This window comes from Chiroxiphia lanceolata, chromosome 3 (genome assembly GCF_009829145.1).
Source record: "Chiroxiphia lanceolata isolate bChiLan1 chromosome 3, bChiLan1.pri, whole genome shotgun sequence".
Lineage (NCBI taxonomy): Eukaryota > Metazoa > Chordata > Aves > Passeriformes > Pipridae > Chiroxiphia > Chiroxiphia lanceolata.
In genome coordinates this window covers 21557038-21580960 of record NC_045639.1, presented here as the reverse complement: position 1 = coordinate 21580960, position 23923 = coordinate 21557038, and the positions used below count along the sequence as shown (strand labels likewise).

The 23923-nt window shown below is 36.5% G+C and overlaps 1 protein-coding gene across 6 annotated transcripts in view; it reads left to right on the top strand.

The window, feature by feature from the left end:
* Positions 1-23923, top strand: part of KCNK2 (potassium two pore domain channel subfamily K member 2) — a 107461-nt gene that overhangs the window by 43991 nt on the left and 39547 nt on the right. For all 6 annotated transcript variants that reach the window (XM_032684222.1, XM_032684225.1, XM_032684224.1 and 3 more), the window contains one exon: positions 404-521. In XM_032684222.1, the coding sequence (XP_032540113.1) occupies positions 404-521 (118 nt within the window). The remainder of the gene's footprint in view (positions 1-403; positions 522-23923) is intronic.

Sequence of the window (23923 nt, the reverse complement as noted above, 5' to 3'; positions counted from 1 at the left end):
TGTTTGTAAGAAGTCCATTTGCTTGCCTAAGTCAATAGAGGAATATTTGGGGAAACTCTCATTATAAATTCTGTCTAATGCATGTTTGTCTTCACTAAATAGTTGCAGCAGTAAAAATAATTGTGTTTGCCATCTATCTAAGGTGATAATGTTACTGATAATGTGGATTTTGCATTCTCCCTAATGGTCTGAAATGTACAGCTCTGCTGTGTGCTGAAGTGCCTGGGGTGTCTGCTGAAGATTAAATTGTGGCCTGACTGAATGATAGAGCTTGAGCAAAGCAACACAGATCCTTTTCTAGCTTATTACTTAGATCAAATAAGTGATTGAATCAATTTACTGTGTAATGTATATGAATATAATTTTTTCATGAATATTGACAAAAATCTTTTTAAACTTGCAGCAAGTAGTGGCAGCAATAAATGCAGGAATCATACCTTTAAGAAACACATCTGCTCAGATCAGTCACTGGGACTTGGGAAGTTCCTTCTTCTTTGCTGGCACTGTTATTACCACCATAGGTAGGACACAGCTTATTATCTTTTTATAGTAAATGAGATGAAACTCTTGATTTCCAGTGTGTGCCTATATTTGTTAATGGTAAATCTTCTGTTTTGAAGTAGAGAGTTACTTTTTAGTAGAGAGTTAGCTTTTTAGCTGCTACTTTTTAGGGCAGAAGTTATAGCTGTCTGTAAGGAGCCCTAGCTGAGTTATTTTTCTGTAGAAAAAAAATGTTACTTTATATTTCTGTCAGGTGACTAGAAGAGGTTGTGGAAACATTTTTGGGGGGCAATTTTGTCACCTGTATAGTCACAAGTGTTAAATAGGGTATGATTTAAAGCACATGTGTGTTAGACCTTGTCTGATGTGTATGGAATTTCAAATCTGTATAATCTCATTAGATACTGTCATTTTATCTATATTCTGAGAGAGCCACTAGCCACTAAGCAGGTGTAAATAGGAGCAGCATTTGGTATTTCAGTTTCTACCCTTTGACTACAATATAGTGCACATTATATACAGTTAAAAAATGTAACTCACAGCTCACAAAGTGGAATTCACAAAGATGGATGGAAATTTGCAGCAGAAATCACCATAAAAATAATTAAGACCTATATTATTAGGGTAATATATAAGGAATTGTTAGAATAATTACTCCTACGTAATATTTATATGCATATTGTGATGGAAAAGGATGTTCTTTCAAATGTTGTCTGTACCTTTCTTCTCTCTTTATGCAGAAGTTCATAAGTACCATATTTTTTGTGTGATTGAGTATATACATGTCTATATGTATATGTATAAATATTGTGCCTATGTGTACTATTTTTCCACATCTAGAGTAACTGAAACACAGGTTTAGTGAGAACAAACAGTGAAACTCTTACCTCCTTGACTAGTAAGAAACTTATTGATTTTATAGCAGCAGGTCCACAAGGTGATAAAAAATCAAGTATTGAAAAATACAGGTTATAACCAAAAAAAACAAGAACCTTGAAAGGATAGCTTTATGATCAGTTGTATGTTATCCTCTTCTGACAGCACTAAGCTTTATGTTTTAAGCATCCATGGTCCTGTATAAAGTGCATAATAGTTGTTGGGCTTCCCAATAAGGATAAAAGCTAACATATGAAAAGTGTTAAAGGAATTAAAAGTTCAAAAATTATTTAAAACAGTGGAACATTTTGTTTCATCGTCTGTTTTTTTTTTTTTCAAGTAAAACTAAGGCTTTTCTAAATCTAAATGTTTCCTGACTTAATTTATTGACCTGATTCTACCAAAACATGTCTGAGTCCTGCTTAGAAGAGAGCAGGGGATCTACAAATGCGTCCAGGCCTCTGGTCCACTGTCCCCAGGAGGCAAGATAACCAAATGGGCAATACATTTGAAAATTTATATTTCAGGTCATTTCTGCAAACCAGAGTTGTCAGAAGCAGGTCAAGCTAGGCAACAGTAAATACTTCTTTCAGGTTTGTGGTAGAAATACGAGAAAAAGTTGGAAAAGAAAAAAAATCTTCCATAAAATATTTTGGCTTTGGAGTAACTGTTTCTTTGGTTGTTTTTTGGTTTGGTTTTTTTTTTTTTTTCCGTCAAAGACCCTTTCTGATGCAAGGGTCTCAGTCAGTTGCAGTTTTGAGCATTATTTCTTGGGGTCCAAGGACAGCATGCTTCACACAGCATGTGAAAGCTGTAGCGTGGTTGGCATTGTCTTACTGCTGTGAACCATCTTCCTGATGGTTCACAGGGCTTGTGGTGTGACAGCAGGTACAGCTGTGGTGAAAAGTGCTTGGAAATGCGACTTTCCTGGGAAAATGATGACGAGCATAACAGTTGGGTTCTTTGTATTATTATGTGCCATCAAGTGATTTTGTGTTCAGAATAGTATCTTTTTGTATATGAGCAAACTTTTTGAAAATGAAGGCATCCTTCCCGTTAGGGGACATATGTTAATATATAACTTGATATTTTAATTTCTCAAGAGAGTAAAAATACGGTTATGAGCATCTCCATAGAGTTGCCACACGTTTCAGCCAAACACTACAGATATTCTCTATGAACAAAGGACAGGACACTATACAGTAAAAAAACAACTTTAGAGAAATAATTTATAAATGAGATTTGATAAATGTGAATAAAAATTATAAATATTATGTCCTTTAGTCTGTATAACTTAAGTACTTGAACAGAAGAAAAGGGATTACTATCATTTAAAGAAAATTATTGCTTTCTAGTGTTGCAGCAGATTCTGTAGCTTTCCAAACCTCTTATTACTATAATTTTACCTTATCATTTAGCCCACACTCTTGCTGGTGATATCTCAGAATCTGAGACATTCAAATGGAACCAATAGTCTATTTATGAATAGAGTTTCCCAAACCTTTTTTAATGAAAGTAAAGCCTTTCTTTATTGACAGTAGCACTTGCATCCCACAAATATTTGGTTTCTGGGGAGAGAGGATAATAATAAAGCCTTTAGCATTTGCCTAAGCAATAAGTATTGTGTTGCAGTTACTGTTATTATTGTATCCCAGTAGTGGTGAACATTGAAATGAAAAATATTGACTCTCTATTTTGGTGGCTGTTGGCAGCAGACCAGAACATCTTCTGGATCTCCTGTAGGCTGCTGAAAGGCACTCTGATGGTGACATGTGTATCTGTTGATTTTCAAAGCCAGCTCAAAAAAGCAGAGGTAACAGCACAGAAAACATCTTGATTTTTATTTAACATTTTTAAAATTCTCTTTAAATCCTTCATGCTATCCAGTAAGTGTTCTAGTGCATAATATGAAATTAATAAATTCAGGTTTTAATAGACTGAATCTGTCATACTGCTACTAGATCTTCCTAAGAAATGGGTTTAGTTGAGAGTCAGGATCAAACAATTTCACAAGGCTTTTTTTAGAATAGATCCTCCATTTTAACTTTGCATGTACTGCTGTGCTAGTGCGTAGAACTTGTTTCGGGAAGGGCTATCACTGGTTAGAGGTTTGACTGCCTTAGCTAGGTGTTCTTGCTTGTGGATACGTTCCTACAACAAATATGCCTCATCTCAACAAAGAAGTGTGAAAGAACATGAAATTTGAAAAATTAAATATGTGATTATTAGTCTGTGCATATGGAATGGTTTCAGACAGTCCTTAAGAGGGAAATAGGATTGTAAAATTATCTATGAAAAATATTGTTGCTTTGTTCCCTGGATACTGTGAATGCTGCAAAGAACTAAAAACCCTCTTTTTTCTACCTGAAAACGTCATTATCCTGTCAGTGTGTTCTAAGACCACATGTCCAAAGAAAAGAAAAAGAGGGTAGACAAGAAAAGTAAGAAAAAATGGTAACTAAATCCTAAAGCTGGAGTTAGTGCTGAGGAGGAGGGAAAAATAATCTTTATCTCATATCTTTTATTTTAGGAGCTCATTGTGGCAATGTGTATGATTTTTTTATCCTATAGATCATTTCATTCAATAGGTAGCTTAACTCAGAAATGAGCATACAGACAGAACCTGTACATACCCCACTTCCTGCCAAACAACTTATATTTTAGGGACCTAAAAAGTTTTATATTGGGAGCTGCTTAGAAAGAGAGACCTGTCATCCTGCAAGCTTGAGACTCGTAACTAGAAAAATGAAAAAAGAAAAAAAAGGTAGGCATGCCAAGACCTTGAGTTCAGCAGTTGTTTTGCCAAATGACTGGTGTCTCGGCACATAAAAATGTAGTACCTGCTGTAATATCAGAAACTCCATCACAAGAACCTCTACTGGACTGCTATGGATCTTACTCTAAAATACCTGCATTATTTCCCCTGTTATTCTAGCCAGTCTATAATGACTTTTTGAAGAACTGCAAGTAGACATGTAGTGGGAAGAGTATTTGTTCAGCCTCCTGGAAGATGGAATATCTTGGATAGTAGCTGTGACCTTGCTGGAATGCCAGCACCCCACTGGTAGCTGTGGTTTGCCAGAGTGCATCCTTTCAAGGAGAGCCATGTCTGCAGGTGAATGAGCTCAGGGACTCCTTTAATACCTTAGCACTCGAGGATACAATACAGATGCAGCCATATCGATGTCCAAATCCAGTAGTTCCTAATGACTGTGCCTACAAATCAAAAAAGGAAGAACACATAGTTTCTTTTTGTCCTTTCTGCTTTTGTTTTTACCAGCCCTTGATTTTCAAATCCAAACTTCTCATGGGCACTGGAAACTGAACATCTTGAGAAGTTCACTCATGACTAAAGTCTTTAAGTTAGTTCATGCACCTGGCTATGGTAATATGGTTATATTTTTGGGGGTCTGTAAGCCTAGCAATCATTATTAAAGAGTACAAAAGAATGTAAATATTTTTTAAAAAAAGAAAAAGGAACAAATTGTAAATATTTATATTTTAGGGAACAGCTGTGAAGAGCAAGCAGCAAAGATGCTGAAAAAAATTGATATTTTTACTAGAAATTTGAATTTGATTTTCAATTTTAAAGCTGCAATTAGCTATGTAGCTTCAAATGCAATTTCACTGTAAGGAATCCTTCCTTCTGTCATTTTCCCACTGCCTGGATACAAGGTTTGCTTGTGAAGGCAGGGTATTTTAAGAAGTCTTATTACATTAATTCTTGATTTGAAACAATAATAAATCCTACTGTTGAAACTGTCCCTTCTGGTACCATTTCACTGCATTTTTGAAATACAAGGGTAACAGAGTAATGTGTTGATAACAACAAGGAAGAAACAACTATTGAGGATGATCATAAAAATTTCATTTTAAAATATTACAGCTTATCAGAATATAAATACTTGGATTTCTGTTTGTGTATTTGTAAGGGAAGAGAGAAGAAGTAAGTAATAGAGAGTGAAGTGCAAATGCTGAGGTGACAAAAGAGGAGATTGGAGAAAAAAACCTAAAATTAAAAAACATAAAATACATTTGCCAGAAAAATATTCCAATACATGACTTTTCACCATCATATTGGTAATCAAATTTGCATTTGGGTCTATGACTTAAATGAACTTGACTACTTGGTGGACATTGGAGTACGTGGCTTCTGAGGACCTGTTTCTTTCAAGCCTTCTTCATAAGGCAAGATCATGGATCTTATGCTCCACTAATAGCCTGGTGCATGTGCCCAGATATCATTGGCTTCTAACAGGACTATGTGTGTGGCAAAACTGAGGTAAAACCAGCTGATAGGACCAGCTGCAGGGCAATGCATAAAAAAGTGTTAAGATTTATGGTCTGTGAAAATGTGGTAGTGAGAGACATGCTAAAGAGGTCACTGGGGAATGAGGTGGAATGCTCCTTCCATCTCTTACTCTGCAGAGGAACTCCACTGAAAACTCTGCTGTCCAGCTGAGGGTCATATTGACTCTCAAAGTGTGTTAACCATGTATATCTCATCTGCTAAGATGGTCAACAGAAAGTACTCTTCTGTTTAAAAAAAATCCCCTGGAGATCTCTTCAGAATTCAGTCTTTCCTCTGGGTTAGTGTCGTGCTTACCTTTTCATCCCTGTGCTGCTCTTCTTAATAGAAGATGTTGGAAATAAATTAGTTTTTTTAGTCTCTATTTTTTCCATTCTAATTTATTTTCTTTGCTTCTTTTGTTGTGCCTTTGAAAGAGTGTCTGAATTTGACCCAGTTATTGGCCGCTGACAAATAGTGGTTCAATTGTGCTCTGGAGAGACCTGCTAGGATTGGCAATGAAATTCTCCAAATATTTCATCTGAACAGAGCATATTCTCTCCCAGGACAGCAGCGGCTAAACAAGATTTCCTCTGTAATTATTTCTGCAAGGAACAGTGAGTTGAAAGTGTATTACCACTATGCCCTCAATTTTGTCCTGCATTTGCTCTGGCAGTGAGAAGAAGGGCTTATCTGACTTGAATGCTGAAGAAATAATACTTGGACTGTACAAGATACAGAAGCAATAATTAGGATAGGACTTCTGGGAGCTAGGGAACCTGGGACAGTGGTGGAAAAAGGTGAAGAGTTGAAAGGAAATTATATTAGATGAAGAGCTCAGTTAGAGACATTGAGGGCTTGTATATCAGAAAAATTGAATTAAATTGAGTGAGCAAATCAGAGAAAAGAGATTGAACTTCTCTGACCAGAATGACTGAGACTAAGAAAATACTCAACAATGTTGAGGGTAGCTCTGAAATTGAAGAAGCACAAGTTTATGGGATGATACACAGGCTTCATTACATAGAGAAGTGATACTTTTTTCTGCCAGCCCTGTTTTGATACACAGGTGTCTGATGTGCAGGTATATGATCAATTGGAAGCACTTGCATTTTTTGTGGGCCATATTCAGGGTTTGATATTTCTGGTGATATTTTTACTTTAAGTTATCAGCTATATTAGAAAAGCTTAGGGTGATGTAACCTCTTAGTTGTGTAAATCTACAAGGGAGTTCTTGTTTACCTGGTGAGTTCTGAATTCTGGACAAGAAACTTGGCTGTGGATGGTATAAAATGACATTGCGTCTTTAGGGGAGGTGGTAGCATCAGTGACATTTCGTATCACTTTTCATATCTTTTTTTTTTAACTTGTTTTTATTCTTTTAGTCCTAATTCAGGACACTATCAACTACTTACTTTTCCTGTAACACTGAATTTCTGATTATTTTATTTCTGGATATTTTTCCCGGCCACCTAGAGTGTTTTATAACATTGCTGTGACTTCATTAAAACTGGTTTTGTCCCAAAAAAACCTTTTTAATGTTGTTGATAAGCTTCCTGTTAGGCAGCACTGGCTGTTTTATTTTCGTGTGGTGTCTATTTATGCTGGATCTTGAAAGCAGGGGAGGAAGAATGTACATTTTTGCGGTTTGATGTACTTGCACTTTCTGAGCTTTTATCTTCCTTTTTTCTCAAGGCCTGAAAAAAGTTGTGATAAAACAAATTGCCAGGTATGCAGCTTTCCATCACTTCATTACCTTTGGTAATTTCCTAAACAACAGACTATGTTTAACGCAGTTCTCCTTGAAACTGCAGATCTTGCTGTGGTGTGAAAATGTCAATTCATCAGTTGTGACACAGTCCCCAATTTACACTGCAAATGAGCAGTGAAGTTTTCACGGCTTACTCTGTTAATTTTAGTGTGATAATGAAACTGAATTTTGTTTTCTTTATTCAGATTTCTCATCACTGGGCTGATCAGTACAGGGTTCCTGAGCCTGTCCATTTGAATTTCCAGGTTACAGAACTTGTTGCTATCAATAAAGGAAAGGCTGCAAGAAAGAATTGCCAAATACGATGACACTGTTTGCAGAATATTAGGATGGATGAAATTATTTCCTGCTTCTCTTTTTGCTTATTTTTGTAATTGCATCAGGACTGGTGCAACCAACCGTGAGAATCTCAAATTCTATAAGCAAACAGAGGAACAGGATTTTGAAAACACAGAAAAAGTGGATGTTTGATACTTAGTTTCTACATCAGAGTCACTGAGTATGTAGGGTTTAGAGGCTAAAGTAAAAGCACCTGTTTGTAGTGTGTATATCCTATTGGTTTTTTGTGGTTTGGTTTGTTTTTTTCTTTTTTGATTTGTTTGGTTTTTTTTGTCAGAGGGACTAACATTATAAGATTACTGTGTGTTGGTGCAACCTCTTTTGAAAGTGAAGCTGACTATCTCAGCTGGAATTCCTACCTCCTCATCACTGTAGAAAATAAGGCACCTTTAGGTACCCTTAGCACAGGTTCTGGGATTTGAAGGTTTGGAGATCTTTAGCTGAGTATTTTTGCAGATCTAGCTGAACAGCATAAGTTTTTATACCAGGTAAGAACCTGCCTAATATAAATCACACTGTTTGCCTGTCATGTTAATCTGAAAGTAGGAAGAGGTGGTTTTCCTTCCTGGAACTAAGATCTGAAGAAGTGTACTTGTGTTGTGCCATGGTTTTGCTTGATGTGCATATCATCTGTATGTCTGCTCCTGAGTGCTCAGGAATGCCCCTTGGTGCTCTGACTGGTTGGAGCAGGGCAAGGGCTAGGGCTCATGGAGCGGAGCTGGGCCTCATTATTCCAGTGGCCTACGGAATTGGTGATCTAAGAACTGCTTAAGAAAAGGGTCAGTTGGCCAAGATAGACTTTTTGTCCCCTTTTCAACCAAATGTTTTTTTTTCGTAAACTGACCGTACCATTCCTAACAGCTGGAACTAACAGCTAGTTCTATTTCAATGATATCAGAAAGTAACATTTTTCTTTCTAGAAAAGAAGACTATAAGAAGTATAAAAGACTATAGAAAGGATGTTATACTGATAGCCTAGAAGGGCTTAAAGATTCCTTGAAGTGAACTGCCACTAGTATAAAACTGATATATTTTACCACCAGTATTATGAAGGTAAAACATCATTCGAGTATCACTACAGAACATGCTAATATCCATTAGCATTTTATGAAAGTGTTTCTTTTTTATACAATGAGAGCACTCTATATTTATAGATTTCTCATCATTGCCAGCAGCTTGATTCCACTAAAACCCCCTCAAAAATCAAAAGGGAAGCTGGGTAGAAGTACAGGCAAAGAGGAAATTAACAAAATCCATTAACTTTTTTCAGTGAGGTTTTTTTTGGTATTGAATCCTCTTGTGCTTTGGAAAATCTCACCCTCTGGTGTCATCCTCTTGCAAAAGCTGTATGAGTTGGTATGACTGTGAGCAAAGTTCTAGTTCACATCTCAGTGTGTGTAGATATCCATATTTTTCAGCAGTACAAGTTTATTTCTACAGTAATGTGCATGTGATCTGCATGCGCTTAAGATAAAAAGGATAAAAAATTATAAAAAACTTATTTGAACTGCTAATGCAAATATAATTGTTCAGTACAATAGTCTGAGGACTTCAGTTTTTCATTTGGCTGAAGCAGGCAGTTACAGAAGACACACGTTAATTGCGAGTTATAGTAAGATAGGTAGTAAAAAAGACTTGTGCATAATTTAAGTAATAGTCTGGAAAAGCCCTGTATGTGCATTATCTACCTTCTTCTGGTCATGCTGAGTTTCACCAATGAATAGATGCTTTCCCAGTGTGAAAAAAATATGATGTAAGCTAAAGGAAGCATAATTGTCTGCTACATACTAGCTAAAAGCAAATAAATTGTGTGGTAATGCAGCTATTAGCCTGTAAAACATATGACTTGCTTTCTTTCTCAAGGTGTTCTCATATTGACTACTAATGGTTAAAATTTTAGTCTGGGCTTGCACAGTAGGATTGAGAAGAATAACATCTTCCTTCTAGCTAATTTCCTTTGTAAAAATCATCCTATTCTAGCTCAGGAAGGCTCTGATTGATTTTTTTATGTCTCTATTTGGTTGGGTTTGTCTAAGTGAAGTAGCTAGAAATACTCTTGGATGTTTGTAAGAAATTAGCATCTAAGTGTTTGGATTTTGGGTTCTGTGGGGACAAATCTGCAGATTGTTTTCCTGTTGTAGCTTCACTGGAGATGTGCTTTCCTCTCTTTTCTGCACTTGTGTGGGATTCTGATTTGTTTTGCTGGACCAGTAATCAGAGCATAGGGAAAGCCAAGTATAATTAAAGACAAGACACTACTTCATTTGGACATCTTTACCGTAGTTGCTTCTTAGTAACAACATAGACTGTGTAAATTCAAGTCTCACTTACTGGACAGAAATTTGATAGTAATCATGGTCCCAGTTAGTCTCCCTTACCTGCAGGGATCCTTACTCAAAACCAGTTGTCAATCTGAAATCAGTAATTTAATATGCTCAGATACTGTGGGTATGGGACTCTTATTTTAATATTTAGATGAATAAATGGAAAGTATCAATCAGTGTAAGTAGAAAAAGAATTCCAACCTTGAGAATTTAAATACTTTATAGAATCCATCTATGCTAAGGTAGCTTTTAATGCTTTGAATATAACTACATTTTTCATTTCCCACAATTTGTTATTCTCTATAAAATGTAGGTTTTAAGTTCTAGAATCCAGTTTTAAAACTAAATCTGGTTAAATATGACATGATTTTAAAACATTGATGGTTTTTCTTATCTGCCAGAATGTCATGAAGTTGTCTGAAGTTGTAAGTAGGCTACTCTTAAGCCATTTCTTGTTTCTGACAGCCAGTGTCCAACTGTAACTTCTGAATAATTGCTTCCTTGTTGTCATCACATTTTGCTGTATAGATTTTTCATCTCACTTCCTTCCAGGTGTTGAATCTTAATTAAATACCTCTCAAGAATGGATTGGCAACGTGTGCTGTTTGTGGGCCTAACAAATAAACTCTTTTCTGTTACTGAGATTAGTTCTGCAACTTAGTTGAAAAAAGTTTTTTCTTTTTTATACTTGATAGTGTCTTTGACACTTGAAAGATCAGGTTCCTTTTAGTATATGTTAGCATCTTGTTATCCTGTGAAGACTTCTGCTGTCTGAAGAGACTGCATAGGAAGGAAATTCCCTCCTCTTTTCTTCGGCTGCTGTTTCTTCTTTTCCAAATTCAGAACATTTTAGTTGTCTTTTTCAGCTTTTCTGCCACGAGAATTAGCTGTAGTGAGGATTATTCATTCACTTGTAATTTTTGCTGACTTTGATTATGAAATTATATCATTGCATCCTGTATTAGTAATGAACTTGCTCAGTTTGCCTTCATTCTTTGGATGGTGTGGCATGAAACAGTTATTAGGGAAAACATGGTTAGATGGAAGGATGACTTCAGCTTACAGGTCTTTGAGGCTTTTTTGCTGCGTGCTGCATCACAGCAAACAAATAATTGTGGAACCAGCATGGTGGTTGCCATCCTGTGCTGGTCTCTGTGCTGTTGTGTTGTTTTGTCTGTCTCGTTTATTTAGATAACAAACTCTTTGAAGCAGTATTTTGGGTCCTAATGGTAATGACGTGATCAAGCATCCCAAGTGTCAGTATTTCTCAGTTTAACTGATGACATGTTTAGAGAGATATCTTGCATTATGCAGTTAAAACTTCTAATTTTTATTTCCTATCTCTGCAATCAAAAAATATTTCAGCATCAAAGTTCTCTTGGATTAAGGATCTGTACTGGTTCCAATTTGCATAATCTAATTTATGTGATATTTGAATACTATTTTAAAAACCCACAACAGACTAACTTAAAAGACTGGAAATTTTTTTGCTGTAGTGGTGGATCTTTTAATCTTATTCTATAATTTTTTAGCTAAATAAGATCAAGTAATGTCAGAGGCTATTAGAGCCTCTCATTTCAACTTTTAAGTAAGTAACAATCTCTGTAGGGGGTAACACCATGAATTCTAATGGCCTAAAAAGGTCTTTGATTATATATCGTTGGCACCCACTCTAAACTTATGTTGGCAGCCTTAATGTAGTCTTAGATTTAGACATAAACATAGAATCATAGAATTATAGAATCATTAAGGTTGGAAGAGACCTCCAAGATCTATCTAGTCTAAGTGTTAACCTAGTACTGACATGTTGGCCACTAAACCGTGTTTCCAAGTGCCACAAGTGTTTTTTGAACACTTCCAGGACAGTGATTCCATTACTTCCCTGGGCAGTCTGTTCCCATTCTTGACCAGTATATGCTGAAACCCATTTGATGTCACCAAATGCTTTCAGAAATCTGCCAGCATTGTTGCTGGGTTAAAATGTTTCTCCTTTTCAAACTGACCTGGAGGTACCAATTTGTGCTTTCATTGCACCGCTTCACTCTGGTAGAGAAATGCAGATTATTTGCAAAAAACAAACAAACAAACAAAAAAAGCCCCAGCATTTGAGCTTGTTGAACAACTGTGATTACTGCTTGGAGAAATGGGTGCATGAAGATACATTTGCTAGAATTTGGCAAGCGTTAGGGCACTGACAGTCATGGCAGTGCTCCTTGTGCAGACAAAGAAACTTTTGCTCTCTGGCTTGGTCTAATTTTTCCCCAGCAGAAGAAAGAATTGTGGATATGAAAGGACGTATATTAGGGCCTGTAAATTTTGCTCCGTGCTTTGGACAGGGTAATTGGAAAGTGTAATTTGACAGCCTGAGAAAAGAACTTTCTGACCATATGTCTACTGTCTGGTTAAGAACTGGCCAGAGAAAATGTGCTTACCAGAACAAGAATCCATTATCTGATTCACTGATCCATTACAGATCATCCAGACTGAGAAATTTTTAATTTTTGTGTCTCATTATGTGATTTATTGAGCTTCAGTTGAGCCCTGAAGCAGTGTTTTCTTAGGCTACATAAAAATGTAATTTAGGTTTGCATTTGCCTAAGATAGCTTGTTTTGCTGTGAGATGGTTTGTGGATCATCTGTGTGAAGAGACATCTATAAATTTGTAATGACTTATGACGGATTCCTATTAGTATATTTTTTGTCCTAGTAAATAGCTTTTAAATCTGGACTTGAAGAATGGCATGTTCTCATCTGAACTTCTGATGGCTAATTAGTCATTGCTGTTAAATTGTTCAGAATTTTCACGTCTGCAGACAAATATGAAACGTAGATTTGATTGTTCAACTAAACCGATAGACCCTTTTGTCCACTACAGGTCAGTGAAGGCTTGGAGAAGTCGTTATTCTGTACTTTTAGCTCTGTGTTTTTATCTTGAAATTTTCAGGCTAAGTTTTTCTAGTGATTGGGTAAAAGGAACAGTAGCCAGTGTGAATCTGCAGCAATAATTAGAGAAGAAATGAGTCAGTGCTGTCAGAAACGCACACACATTATAACTGAGCAATTGCTGCTGGTAGAATATTAATCTCAAAATAGTGTCAGATGGGAGTGAAGATACTGAAATTCAAGAATTAGAGATATCATTGCAAGGTGTCTTGTAAAATATATAGATTCACAGGTACCTCTGAAGCTACAGAGGGGTTTTGGTAGATCTGGCTTAAATAGGAAAAAATGTTAATATCCCAGTTGATTTTGGGTTAATATAGAGGTAAGATACCAAGCTTTCCTTCTTTTATTTCATTTTCTTTTACTTATTTGTAGGAGAGACAAATGTTTGCATGGAGTACTTCACTAGTGGGGTAAGAAACCTGAACTGCTTTCATGTCCAAGTGTACATTGCCAGATTCTCTGGGACCTTGTGCAGGTTTTTTTAGAGTTTTTGCAGGATTTTTGTATGAAGAAACATCAGTGTGTTGCAGAGACCAAGGACTGTTCTGCATTTTAAAGGGTGGAGCTGCAGAAAGTGTAGGTGGCAGATACCTGGTCTTAGAGCTTGATGTATTATAGCTTAAAACAGAAATTATCATTTGATACCTTAAGTTCAACTTTTTTGTTTCATTGAACTAATTATGAGTTAGAGAAGGCAAGAGTACAGTTCCTTCAAGCACAGTAGGAGAGGTGTACTATGTTATGCCATGTTCTACCACCCTTCAAAGTACCAGCCCTGGCAGTTACCTCAGTGGTAGAGAGCTTGATGAACCTGTATGATAATGTAATATGGAAAATATTCAATCCTGTACAATACAGACAGTTACAGAATTTAAAAACACCTTTGGAGATCAGTGAAAACAATAGGAAAGGAGAGATAGACAGGAAAGAAATTGGGAATTTTAAAAATTATTTTAAAATTAAATTTTAAATTAAAATTAAAAAACTTCTCAGATGAGCCTAGTGGAGGCAGTTCATAAACATGGGTATAGTTGTATGCAAGAGTAGATTCTAGTAGGGTATGATCACTATTACTTTGATCTATTAGGAATTTGGAAGAATGCATTTTGTGGGGATTTTTTACTATGTACTAATAAAAAACACAGCAAATTATGATTGAGAAAAATTACTGTAACATCACTAGAATTCAATAACAGGTGATTACTTCTTTGTCAGAAGAGGCATAATCTGTAGGAAAAAGCACTTTCTTCTACCAAAGCCACTCAGAACAGCTGGAAGAACTGATAAGCTTTTGGAGCATAGCTGAGAAAGGCCTCATTTACCCAAAATACTGTTGTTTTTCTAATTGTATCCAATGCTCTACTCAAAGACATTTTGCTTTTCTATCATTTTACCTCACTTATGCTCTTTTATCATCCTGCTTATAAAAGGCCTCTCTATGAAATATTTGAACAATCTTGCAAATACTGAGAGACATCTTCACTCACATAACAAAACACTTTTTAAAATTTGCGTAGTTTTCACTTAATCTTGGAAATAAGATTTCCATATTGATATGCTACTGGATCATCATACAAATATCAAGCATGGAACTGACAGTGCAAGTGTAAAGACCCATCTGTGCTACTCTTTTTTTTTTTTCTCACACCATGTTTTATGTTTGATATTTAGAACACTCCAAACTTACTGGTTTTCTAATATTTCTCTGTGAGTGGTAACTCATAGAGAGCAATTAAAAATAATAATCCTTTCTGTAATATGCCTAAAATAAGAGATAAGTCTCAGAATAAATGAATTTAGATATACAACATGTAACAAGGCACTCAAAATTATTTGTCAGTCAAGAAAATAATTTGTAATATGTTGGCTTTAATGTTAGTGACATCCCTTCTCCAGGCTCTGCCTGGCTGAACAAGTCCTCTCCCGTGCTCTGCAGCCTCCATAGGACAATAGAGGTGGGAATCAAAGGAAGAAACACAGGGACTTTCCCTTAGTACTAGCAATAATATTGATGATATGATGGGACCCATATTCAGCTCTCATTAACATCGAGAAGTGTTGTATTTGACCTGACAGAAACAAACCCATCATGTTTGAGTGGGAGGTTTTACACTGTGGTGCTTTGTAAACCCTGCTTTTGGCAGATGTCTGAGTGCATGTGTACGTATACGAATGTATAATGTCACCCATTATGGAAGTAGCCTGTCAGTCCCGGGCATGTGTGTGTCCCCTGCCAACCAGGATGCATGCAACAGTGAGCAATGTATCTTTGTTAAAGATGTGCTGTGATGTGTTTGAGATGGGTAATAAATCTGTCATGGCATCTTGCCACTATCTGGCCATGCACTCCTGCCGTTGCAAGATGGTCCATGTGCTGGATGTAAAGATTGAACTACTTCATTCTCATCCTTATCCAGAAAGTTCAAGATTTTTCAAAGGAAGATTTTTTTTTGGTCTACTTAAAGCACCTATCTAATGATGGAATAGAGGCAGGAAGTATTGAAAGCTGTTAGAAGATACAAAAAATTGCCAGATGCCTGGTAGAACAGCATGTTGCTAAATAGTCACGCAGAGAAAGGATGGAAATTTCAACTACAGTCCTCTGTGAAAATGCTCCCACAGAGATCTGCTTATTAACTAACACCAAAAATTCATAGCAGGGGAAGCTGAGAAAGCAGCTGGGATGGGGAATGCTTTATTGATGAGGGACCATTGGACACAGAATAATGCAAAGATTCCAGAGAGAAAAGCAGATTTAACAACATTTGACAGTATTGATACGTACAACCAGTAAATCTAAACAGGATGAAATCATATCCAACCATGAAAATTTAAAAATAATGCCTGTGTGACATGTGGTGTGTTAAAATGTTAGGTCCTGAGCCTGCAAACATCTGTGTGTATGCCTGATTTGAGAGGCATGAGGAAGCTCTCTATGTGTCACAGGAAGCTCTCTATGTTTCCACAGGAGGACTCCTGTGGAAAAGGGATGATTTGGAGGCTAGAAGACAACATGTTTACCATCCAGGTTGTACTCCTCGATACAATATTTGTGAGTTCACTAATGTCTAACCCCAGAATTTTCCACTCTTCTGTTTTCGATTGGTGGTAGAGGCATATGCTTCTCAAGTCCTTCTGTAATCATGACATTTTGTCCTTCCTGTGAGGCACTCTGGTAAGAGTAATAGAAATTAATTAAAATATGCTGGAAAAAATAATATTAAATTTTTTTCCTTCAATCTGAGCAATACCACCAGGGTCCAGTGTAAAGGTAGTTTTACTGAAACTACATCTAGGTTTCTTGGCTGTATGTATTCTTTGTTTCTTCAAATCTATGCCATTTTAGTTTTCTCTCATTTATGCTTTAGATTTTGATGAGTTTGTTTTGATGCTGTTAAAGTATTGACTGCTAATCTTTGTCCTTTTGTATAGAAAGGTTTCAAGTCCACTTAGTAAGGTACTCTTACGCTGACAGGTTTTGGAGATTCTCTTACCTGTTCTAACAGTGGAACAATTGAGTTCATGGTAACTGTGTTGTAGGGCAGCCAGAGGGGTTCTCATAACTTACCTCAGTTTGCTCAGAGCTCATGGGAGTTAAAATAACTTAACTGGAACAGCAAAAGGCCTCCAGAAAAATATGTCTTCTTGTATGTAAGAATATGAAGACTTCCTAATATTTGGCTCAGCCATGCAGTAGAAAGAACAGTATAACACAATTTGTGTATGATAAAATTCTTTATTCTCTAACTGCACAAATAATTCATATTTAAAGGTATGAGCATATGTTTACACGTGTATTTGCATCAAAGTCTTTTAAATATATATATATTGGCATTTCTACAAAAAATATATGGCTTTAACTTCTAGTAGTCATTTATTGTTCCCACCTCCAGACAAATAACTGTATGTTAACAACTTCTGTTCTTGCAGAAATTTCTCTTTAACTTGATGCAAAGGGGAGAAAGAATGACTAGCTGTGAGAAATCAGAGCTCTCTTTTATTCATTTTTTGCCTAAGATCACCTTCTGGTTGGTGTTTTGAACATTACTTCACATGCAGCTGATATACCTTGGTGACTGATGTATAAGGTCCATTGAATGTGTTTGTCTCTGGGACATGAGGACAAAAACGATCGCTTCAGCTGGTGTATAAAAGTGGACACTGATTTAAAACCTCTGGTGTCTAATGTTCCGGTCTGAACTGGGGTAATGGATGATTTCACAGCCAAATGGCTGCACCAAGGCTGTGTGAGCCAGTAGCTTGTGGTGTTGATGAGGTGACACCTTTGGTCCTCTCCTCATTGCTCTGATACTTCCCTGCCTGGTGGGAGGGGTGTGGGGTACTTCACGTTCTGCAGTTTTGCTCTTTCTGAAGCTCTTGAGTGACAGGTAAGCCTGACTTTCAGGTTTTTTGGGTTTGAGTGATAGCAGCAGTGATCCTGGATGCATATAATCAGTCCCTTTGAGAACAGTGTAGTGTTATGCAATGTCTCTCAGGGATTTCTCAAGAGTTTTGGGAGGCCTGAGCAGGGTTCTAGCTTATGCAGGTCTAATCTCTGGCAGAAATACTAAATATATTCATCTTCTATAAAACAGTGTCTTAGCAACTTTGCAGAGGAGTCATACTGCAGTCAGAGCCTCCAGCTCAGCCCTGGATGGTGTTCACATTTCTGGTCAGAGAGGTTTTATTGTGGGGCTCAAGAGTTTGTCAATCTTCTTTGAAGGGGGTGAATAAAAGGAATGTGAGAGAAAGTAAAAGAAAGTTAGCTCACTGACTGTGGGTGAAAAAAACCCCTTTCTTTTTTCCTTCTGCTGTTCATATTCTGAAGTTTCAAGGCTCCTCAGCTGGGACGTTTCATGCCACTTTGCTAAAAGATGCAGTTTCCTCCTTCAAGTTATAGAAGATAAGCAGCACAGGAGTAGCTTATAGCTGAGGCCAGAAACAGTTATGTGGATAGTAAAATTGAGGATGGTGAGTGAGCAGATGTAACCTTTGTACCTGATTACAAATGCAGGGGGAAAAATGGACACAGTCATGTGGCTTCCCTGAAAAAGAGGAATAAAGTTAGCAGTGTGTCTGGCTCACTTTTTGTGCATGAACAATGTGGAGAAATTTTAAATAGCTGACTTTGTTCATCAGGGAGCTCTTACAGGAAGAGGTTGCATTACAATTTATATTCTTAATTTTATTACATAGCCGTCAAAAGGCCAGGCTATATATTCACTTTTGAGGTCTGTGTTTTTCATATGCATGACAATAACTTTGTGGAGAGGTATTCCTTCTCAAATCAGCTTGAGAATGATAGGAGTTAAAATGACTGATAGTAAGAGGGAAACATTAGCCACTTCAAGAAATGTGTAGATCTAAGTTCAATCCTAAAAATTTGATTTGAATTTCCTTCACTGTCGAGCTGATTTGAGAACAATCTTGCCTAGTTTCTCCTGGTCTTCCACCATTGTTACAGGCAAGCCTGCATCCAAGAATACTGGTGCCAAGTAAGAAATTAAGTTTTTGGTGGCTAAATGCTGCCATGTGGAAAGATTATATGCTATCTGGAGAAAACTTTGGGTTTGGGGATATTTTTCTGTGGAAACCTGTATTTCCTATTCTGAATTGTTCAGTTGTTCAGTTTGTGTAGTAGTTTCTAGATTTTCAGTTCATCAAAATTATGGCAACAGTGGGAAACAGTAGGAAAGTCTGGCTGTGCACTGGATGTTTATTAGGACTCTGTAGTGTTTACCAAGGGTTTATGAATACAGGGCTGAACAACACAGCTGAGGCACACAATGTAGTTTTCAACTGAAGAGGGCTGCGCTGGAAAGATCTATGCCGGCTTCTGTTAACGCACACTGTATTTCTCCACTGGAGAGATCAGATTTATGATTTATATTTTATTCCTCCAGTTCTACTGATATACAAAAATGAGCATCTGGAGGCTATTGTTTAGGATAGAAGTGGTAGCATCAAGTGGCTTAGTCATATGCAGTAACTTTTTTAAAAATGTGCAGGGAAAGAACTGTGATATATAGAGCCAGTTACTCTCTCTGTAGTATTAGATACATTTATTTTCAGGTCACAGTATATTCTTTGCTTGAAGAAGAACTGGGAGGAGTGTTACCTATTTTGAGATGGATAAATGTATATTTAAAATTGTTCTAACTTTCTTTTTTTGTCAATATACATCTGAAAATATACTTAACTTCAAAAGTAGATTATTTTTCCAGTGTTATCTGTGAAAAATTGTTATAATATTCTGGTAGTTGATTTACATTTTAATTGGCAAAAACCTTCTCAAGATAAGGAAGGTGGTTTGTGTTTCATGATCAACATCTTGTGGTGTTTAAGTACTTAGGCATCTCATCATCCCAAGTAACCTGAAATTTCACTTTCAGAACTCTGTGTCCAGTACATGGTGTTTTTGAGGGGTTTTATGTACCATTGAGGATTCTGATTTTAAAATTTGATTCCTCTTTTTCACTTCAAGAGATAGGAGACTGGCTCTTTTTATGCAGAGTCATGTTTTGGCCTATTTTCTTTATTGTTTGCAGGTATTTGTAACTTATATGTGTGAATCCTGAAGGCAAGAATGTTCAAAGCTTAGTCAGAACATCTTTTTGGAAGAGCATTTCTTGTTTGCTTAAATAAATGGACCAATATGGATTCATAAAAGTTACTGTTACTGTATTTCTGGAACACTTTGATTTAACATTAGGTAATTTCTGAAGGAATTTTCTTGAAGCAAGTAACAAGAAGGAAAGGCACATCTGTTGCACCTAATTAATTTTTGTGTGTATGCTACATTAGTATAATTGAAGACATGAAAAGAATATGATACTATTATGTAGAATCTTTTTATGTTCTCTGTGTTTCCTGAGTGTGGTTGTATTGTATGTGGTCCTATGTCTATTTATAATGGCTATTTCAATTAAAGGCAGCTTTGGATCATTCAGTTCTACTCTAGAATGCATATATAACCATTTTATTCCACTGAAGAAGGCATTTGGGAACACTATTTCTTTGGAGAACAGGTTTCATCTGTAGGCATTTCATTAAGGATTTATTTAGGTTCAAAACTTTTTACCTATTTTGATCCCTCTAAGTTGCAGAACTTAGTATAAATTAAATTACATAGAATTGTTAAGAAAAAATATTTCTAGTCTAATTGTTCGTAATTTTTATGTATCTAGTGCTCTAGTCTCCAACTATCAAGTAACCCAAATTGCCAACAGTCCCATCTGGAAGAACTGTTATGACCATCCATGCACTTATAATTCTTGCAGTATGAGACTGTACTACTTTAGGTGGATTTCAGAAACTACAGTATGGGAAACCTGTAGGTCCCAGAGTTTAATCCTTTTGGTTGGAGCTAATGTACATTGGACCACAGAATGCAGTTAATGTTGTGGTCTTATTTTGTGAGAAAAATATACATTCCTTTAACTTCAACATAAACACCTGGGGTGTAGTGGGGTTTTCATTAATGTCTTAGTAGCCAGAGCCTAAAGGTATTTTTTTTGGTGTGGAAAAATTTAAAATGCCAGATGATAAATATTGTAAAGAAAGGAATCAGAAGACTTGCACTGTTGAATCCTACTTTAGCAATATGAATAGACATAAAATTTGTAGAATCATAGAATGGTTTGAGTTGGAAGGGACCTTAAAATCAGTTAGTTCCAACCTACCCCTACCATGGGCAGAGACACCTTCCACTAGACCAGGTTGCTCAGAGCCTCATCCAACCTGGCCTTGAACACTGCCAGGGATGGGGCATCCACAACTTCTCTTAGCATTGTGTTCCAGTGCCTCACCACTCTCACAGAAAAGTTCTTCCTAATATCTAATCTAAACCTACCCTCTTTCAGTTTAAAGCCACACCCCATTGTCCTGTCACTGCCTGCCCTTGCAAAAAGTCCCTCTCCAGCTTTCTTGTAGACCCACTTTAGGTATTGGAAGGTACTATAAAGTCTCCTTGGAGCCTTCTTTTCTCCAGGCTAAACAACTCCAGCTCTCTCAGCCTCTTTACATAAAAGAGGTGCTTCAGCTCACTGATTGTCTACATGGCCTCCTCTAGATTTGCACTTGCACATCCCCTTGTTGGGCTCCCCAGAGATGGATGCAGTACTTCAGGAGGGGTCTCATGGTTAGAGGGGGAGAATCAACTCCCTTGACCTGCTGCTGGTCATGCTTGTTTTGATGCAGCCCTGGATACAGTTTGGCTTTCTGGGCTGCCAGTGCATAGTGCCAGGTCATTTTGCTTCCATCTGTTTATGTGTAAACATAAATAATTCATTCAACGGTTCTTTTTCTACCAAGAGTAACAGAGCCATACCGAAAAAACAAAATGACAACAAACACTTTTTTGCCCCATTTTTGTGTTGACAGATGAAGCTGCGAAACATACCAAACTGATAGAGAAGACTCTTACAAATATTTCTGGTCTCAGAAAAGAAATCCCGGTTAAAGTAAGCTAAAAATTGACAGGCTTCAGTTCGTAATAGTTTAGTTACTTGCTGCAAAATTAACTGTCATCATCTGATTTTTCTTGATGAATAGTATCCAGTAGAATTCAACAACGTAGTGAAAACAAATCAATGTAGGCTTTGGGTGGGATTTTTTTAAACCTTCACTACTTTCCCAGTTATCATCCCAGTTAGGTTCCATTCTGGCTGTTTGAGGAAAATGAGATCCTGTAAGCAAAAGCAGATGGAGTTACAAAATATTTAGAGTAGTACCTTTCCATGATAATTCCATTTAAATAAAATGGGAGTTAATTTTGTTTTCATATTTGGACACAAACTAACTACTCTAATTTCCTTGTTCAAGCTGAATATAAAGCAAATAATATTAGTGAAAGTATATATTGCTTTATATTATACAGGCTTCTGCAAAATCAACTGTTATTATTTGCCAAAAAATATAAAGAAACCAATTTGCAGCATTTGGTTTCTTCTATAAACCCTTCAAGATAGACAGTCTTGGTTATGTTGGTGTGATTTTTCAGGATCATATATTCCTGAATAAAAATGGAAACTTTTGGAGAAAGTAGATAGCATCTAATTTTTTTTTCTACCAATTATGCTGTGTGAAAGGACAAAATGCATTTGAAGATAATGAGTGCAGATTTCTTTCTTTATATAGGATTTTTTTCTGAAATTCCATGCATTTGCTGTTTCAAACTGAAGTAACTAATACAGAATTCACAGCAGCTAAAAAATTGATAAAAACCCTATAAGGATGAATCTGAGCAAGTATTTGCTTATTCTGAAAGTAATGGAATAGTAGTGACCTTCAGTGGGGCTAACTAGCACATGTGTTTCTGCAATGCATTTCGGAATGCAATAATAACAACAGAAAAATGAATATCAATATATGCCATCTGCTAAAAATACTATTAAGAATATTACTCTTTTTATGTTCATCTTACTTTTAATTTTTTAAGGTTGAATAAGGGCATAAAGTATGCTTTAATGTAACTGTCCTCTTCTCAGTCAAGTAACAGTTCTATTTAAAAGTCATAAAGATTTACTGTCCTTACCTTGCATAACTGCTGTGCTGTCTGTATCTCTATACGCTTTCATGTTTTAGGGGAAAAGAAGCAATATTATTTTATTCAGGAAAAAGTTTTACTTGTCTTTCAGTTCAAAGAGATATTGTGCTTTTGATGAAAAGGGAGCTGGTGCTTTCAGAAGGCATGCTAACACTTAAGGAAACACAGAGAAAAAAGTAAACACGTGCTTTTGTGTTTTAAAACGGGCTAAAATGCTTGTTCAAAGTAGGAACTAGATAAAACCTTCATCCATTAAACCTAAAACTTTTATGCTGAAAGGCATCAATACGCACTCCCCAAAGGCCATCTTTCCTTTTCTGACTCCATTTTCGGTTTGGCAGTGTAATGCAGTCCAGGACTTAGTTTGCTTCTGGGTGTCTTCCCTGGGTCATCACTTGCTTTCATGTGGGCTGTCAGATCGTGCAGGGTGTGAGATGCCCTCAGGTACTCTAAATTTAAATAGGACAGAAGGCTGATAGTCTCAACAAGGATCTCCATGAGGTTGTGGGGAATACCTGGAGGTCTTTTGGGAAAACCAGGGAAGAGATGGGTTGTGTCTTGTGCCTCACAGCCATGAGGGAGAGAAGCACTAAATGTGTGAGCTGATGATCTGTGCTTTTTAGATGTCAAAATCTTAAGTTATTTCCCTTTAGATTTTCCCTTTGTTTAATAAATATATATTTTCTTACTCTATATTGGTGGGATTGGTCTAACTGAGACCATATTTCATACCTGACTTCAGGAAGCTATATACATATCCCATAATCCAAGAAAGCCTCAGAACTGTGTTTGCAGAGGCAGATGGCTTAGCCTACACTAACTCAGCTGTTTGTATTCCATCTTAGGCCTTTGGAGAGTAGGAAAAGAAGTGAAATAACGCTTGAGAAGTGTCTTTACATGTGGTTAATTTTTATATATATTTGTTTTAGTGTTTCTTTTCCCCCGTGAACTGAAATACAAGATTATATAAATGGGAGTTCTTTAGCTGAAAGCCTTAATCTCTGTCTCATGAAGCATTCTGTCTCAGTTTGAATTACTTTCTTATGCACAGGTGAGATGATTAGAGATTTCTAAAAGACTCCACTTACTTTGTGAAAGAAAAATCATATCCTGTATACTTAATAGGACAGTGTGAAGAAAATAATTGCTCATGATTTTTCTACATGCTGAAATTCCTTTCTACTGTAAATCACAATGGCTTCTTGAAAAAGCAAGCTGGGAATGTAAACAAAATATTTCAGTGAACTGAAAGCATGAAATGTGGGATTTATTTTGCACTGCACACAGTAATACAGAGGTAAATTTATGTTCAATTACTGATCCATTAGGAA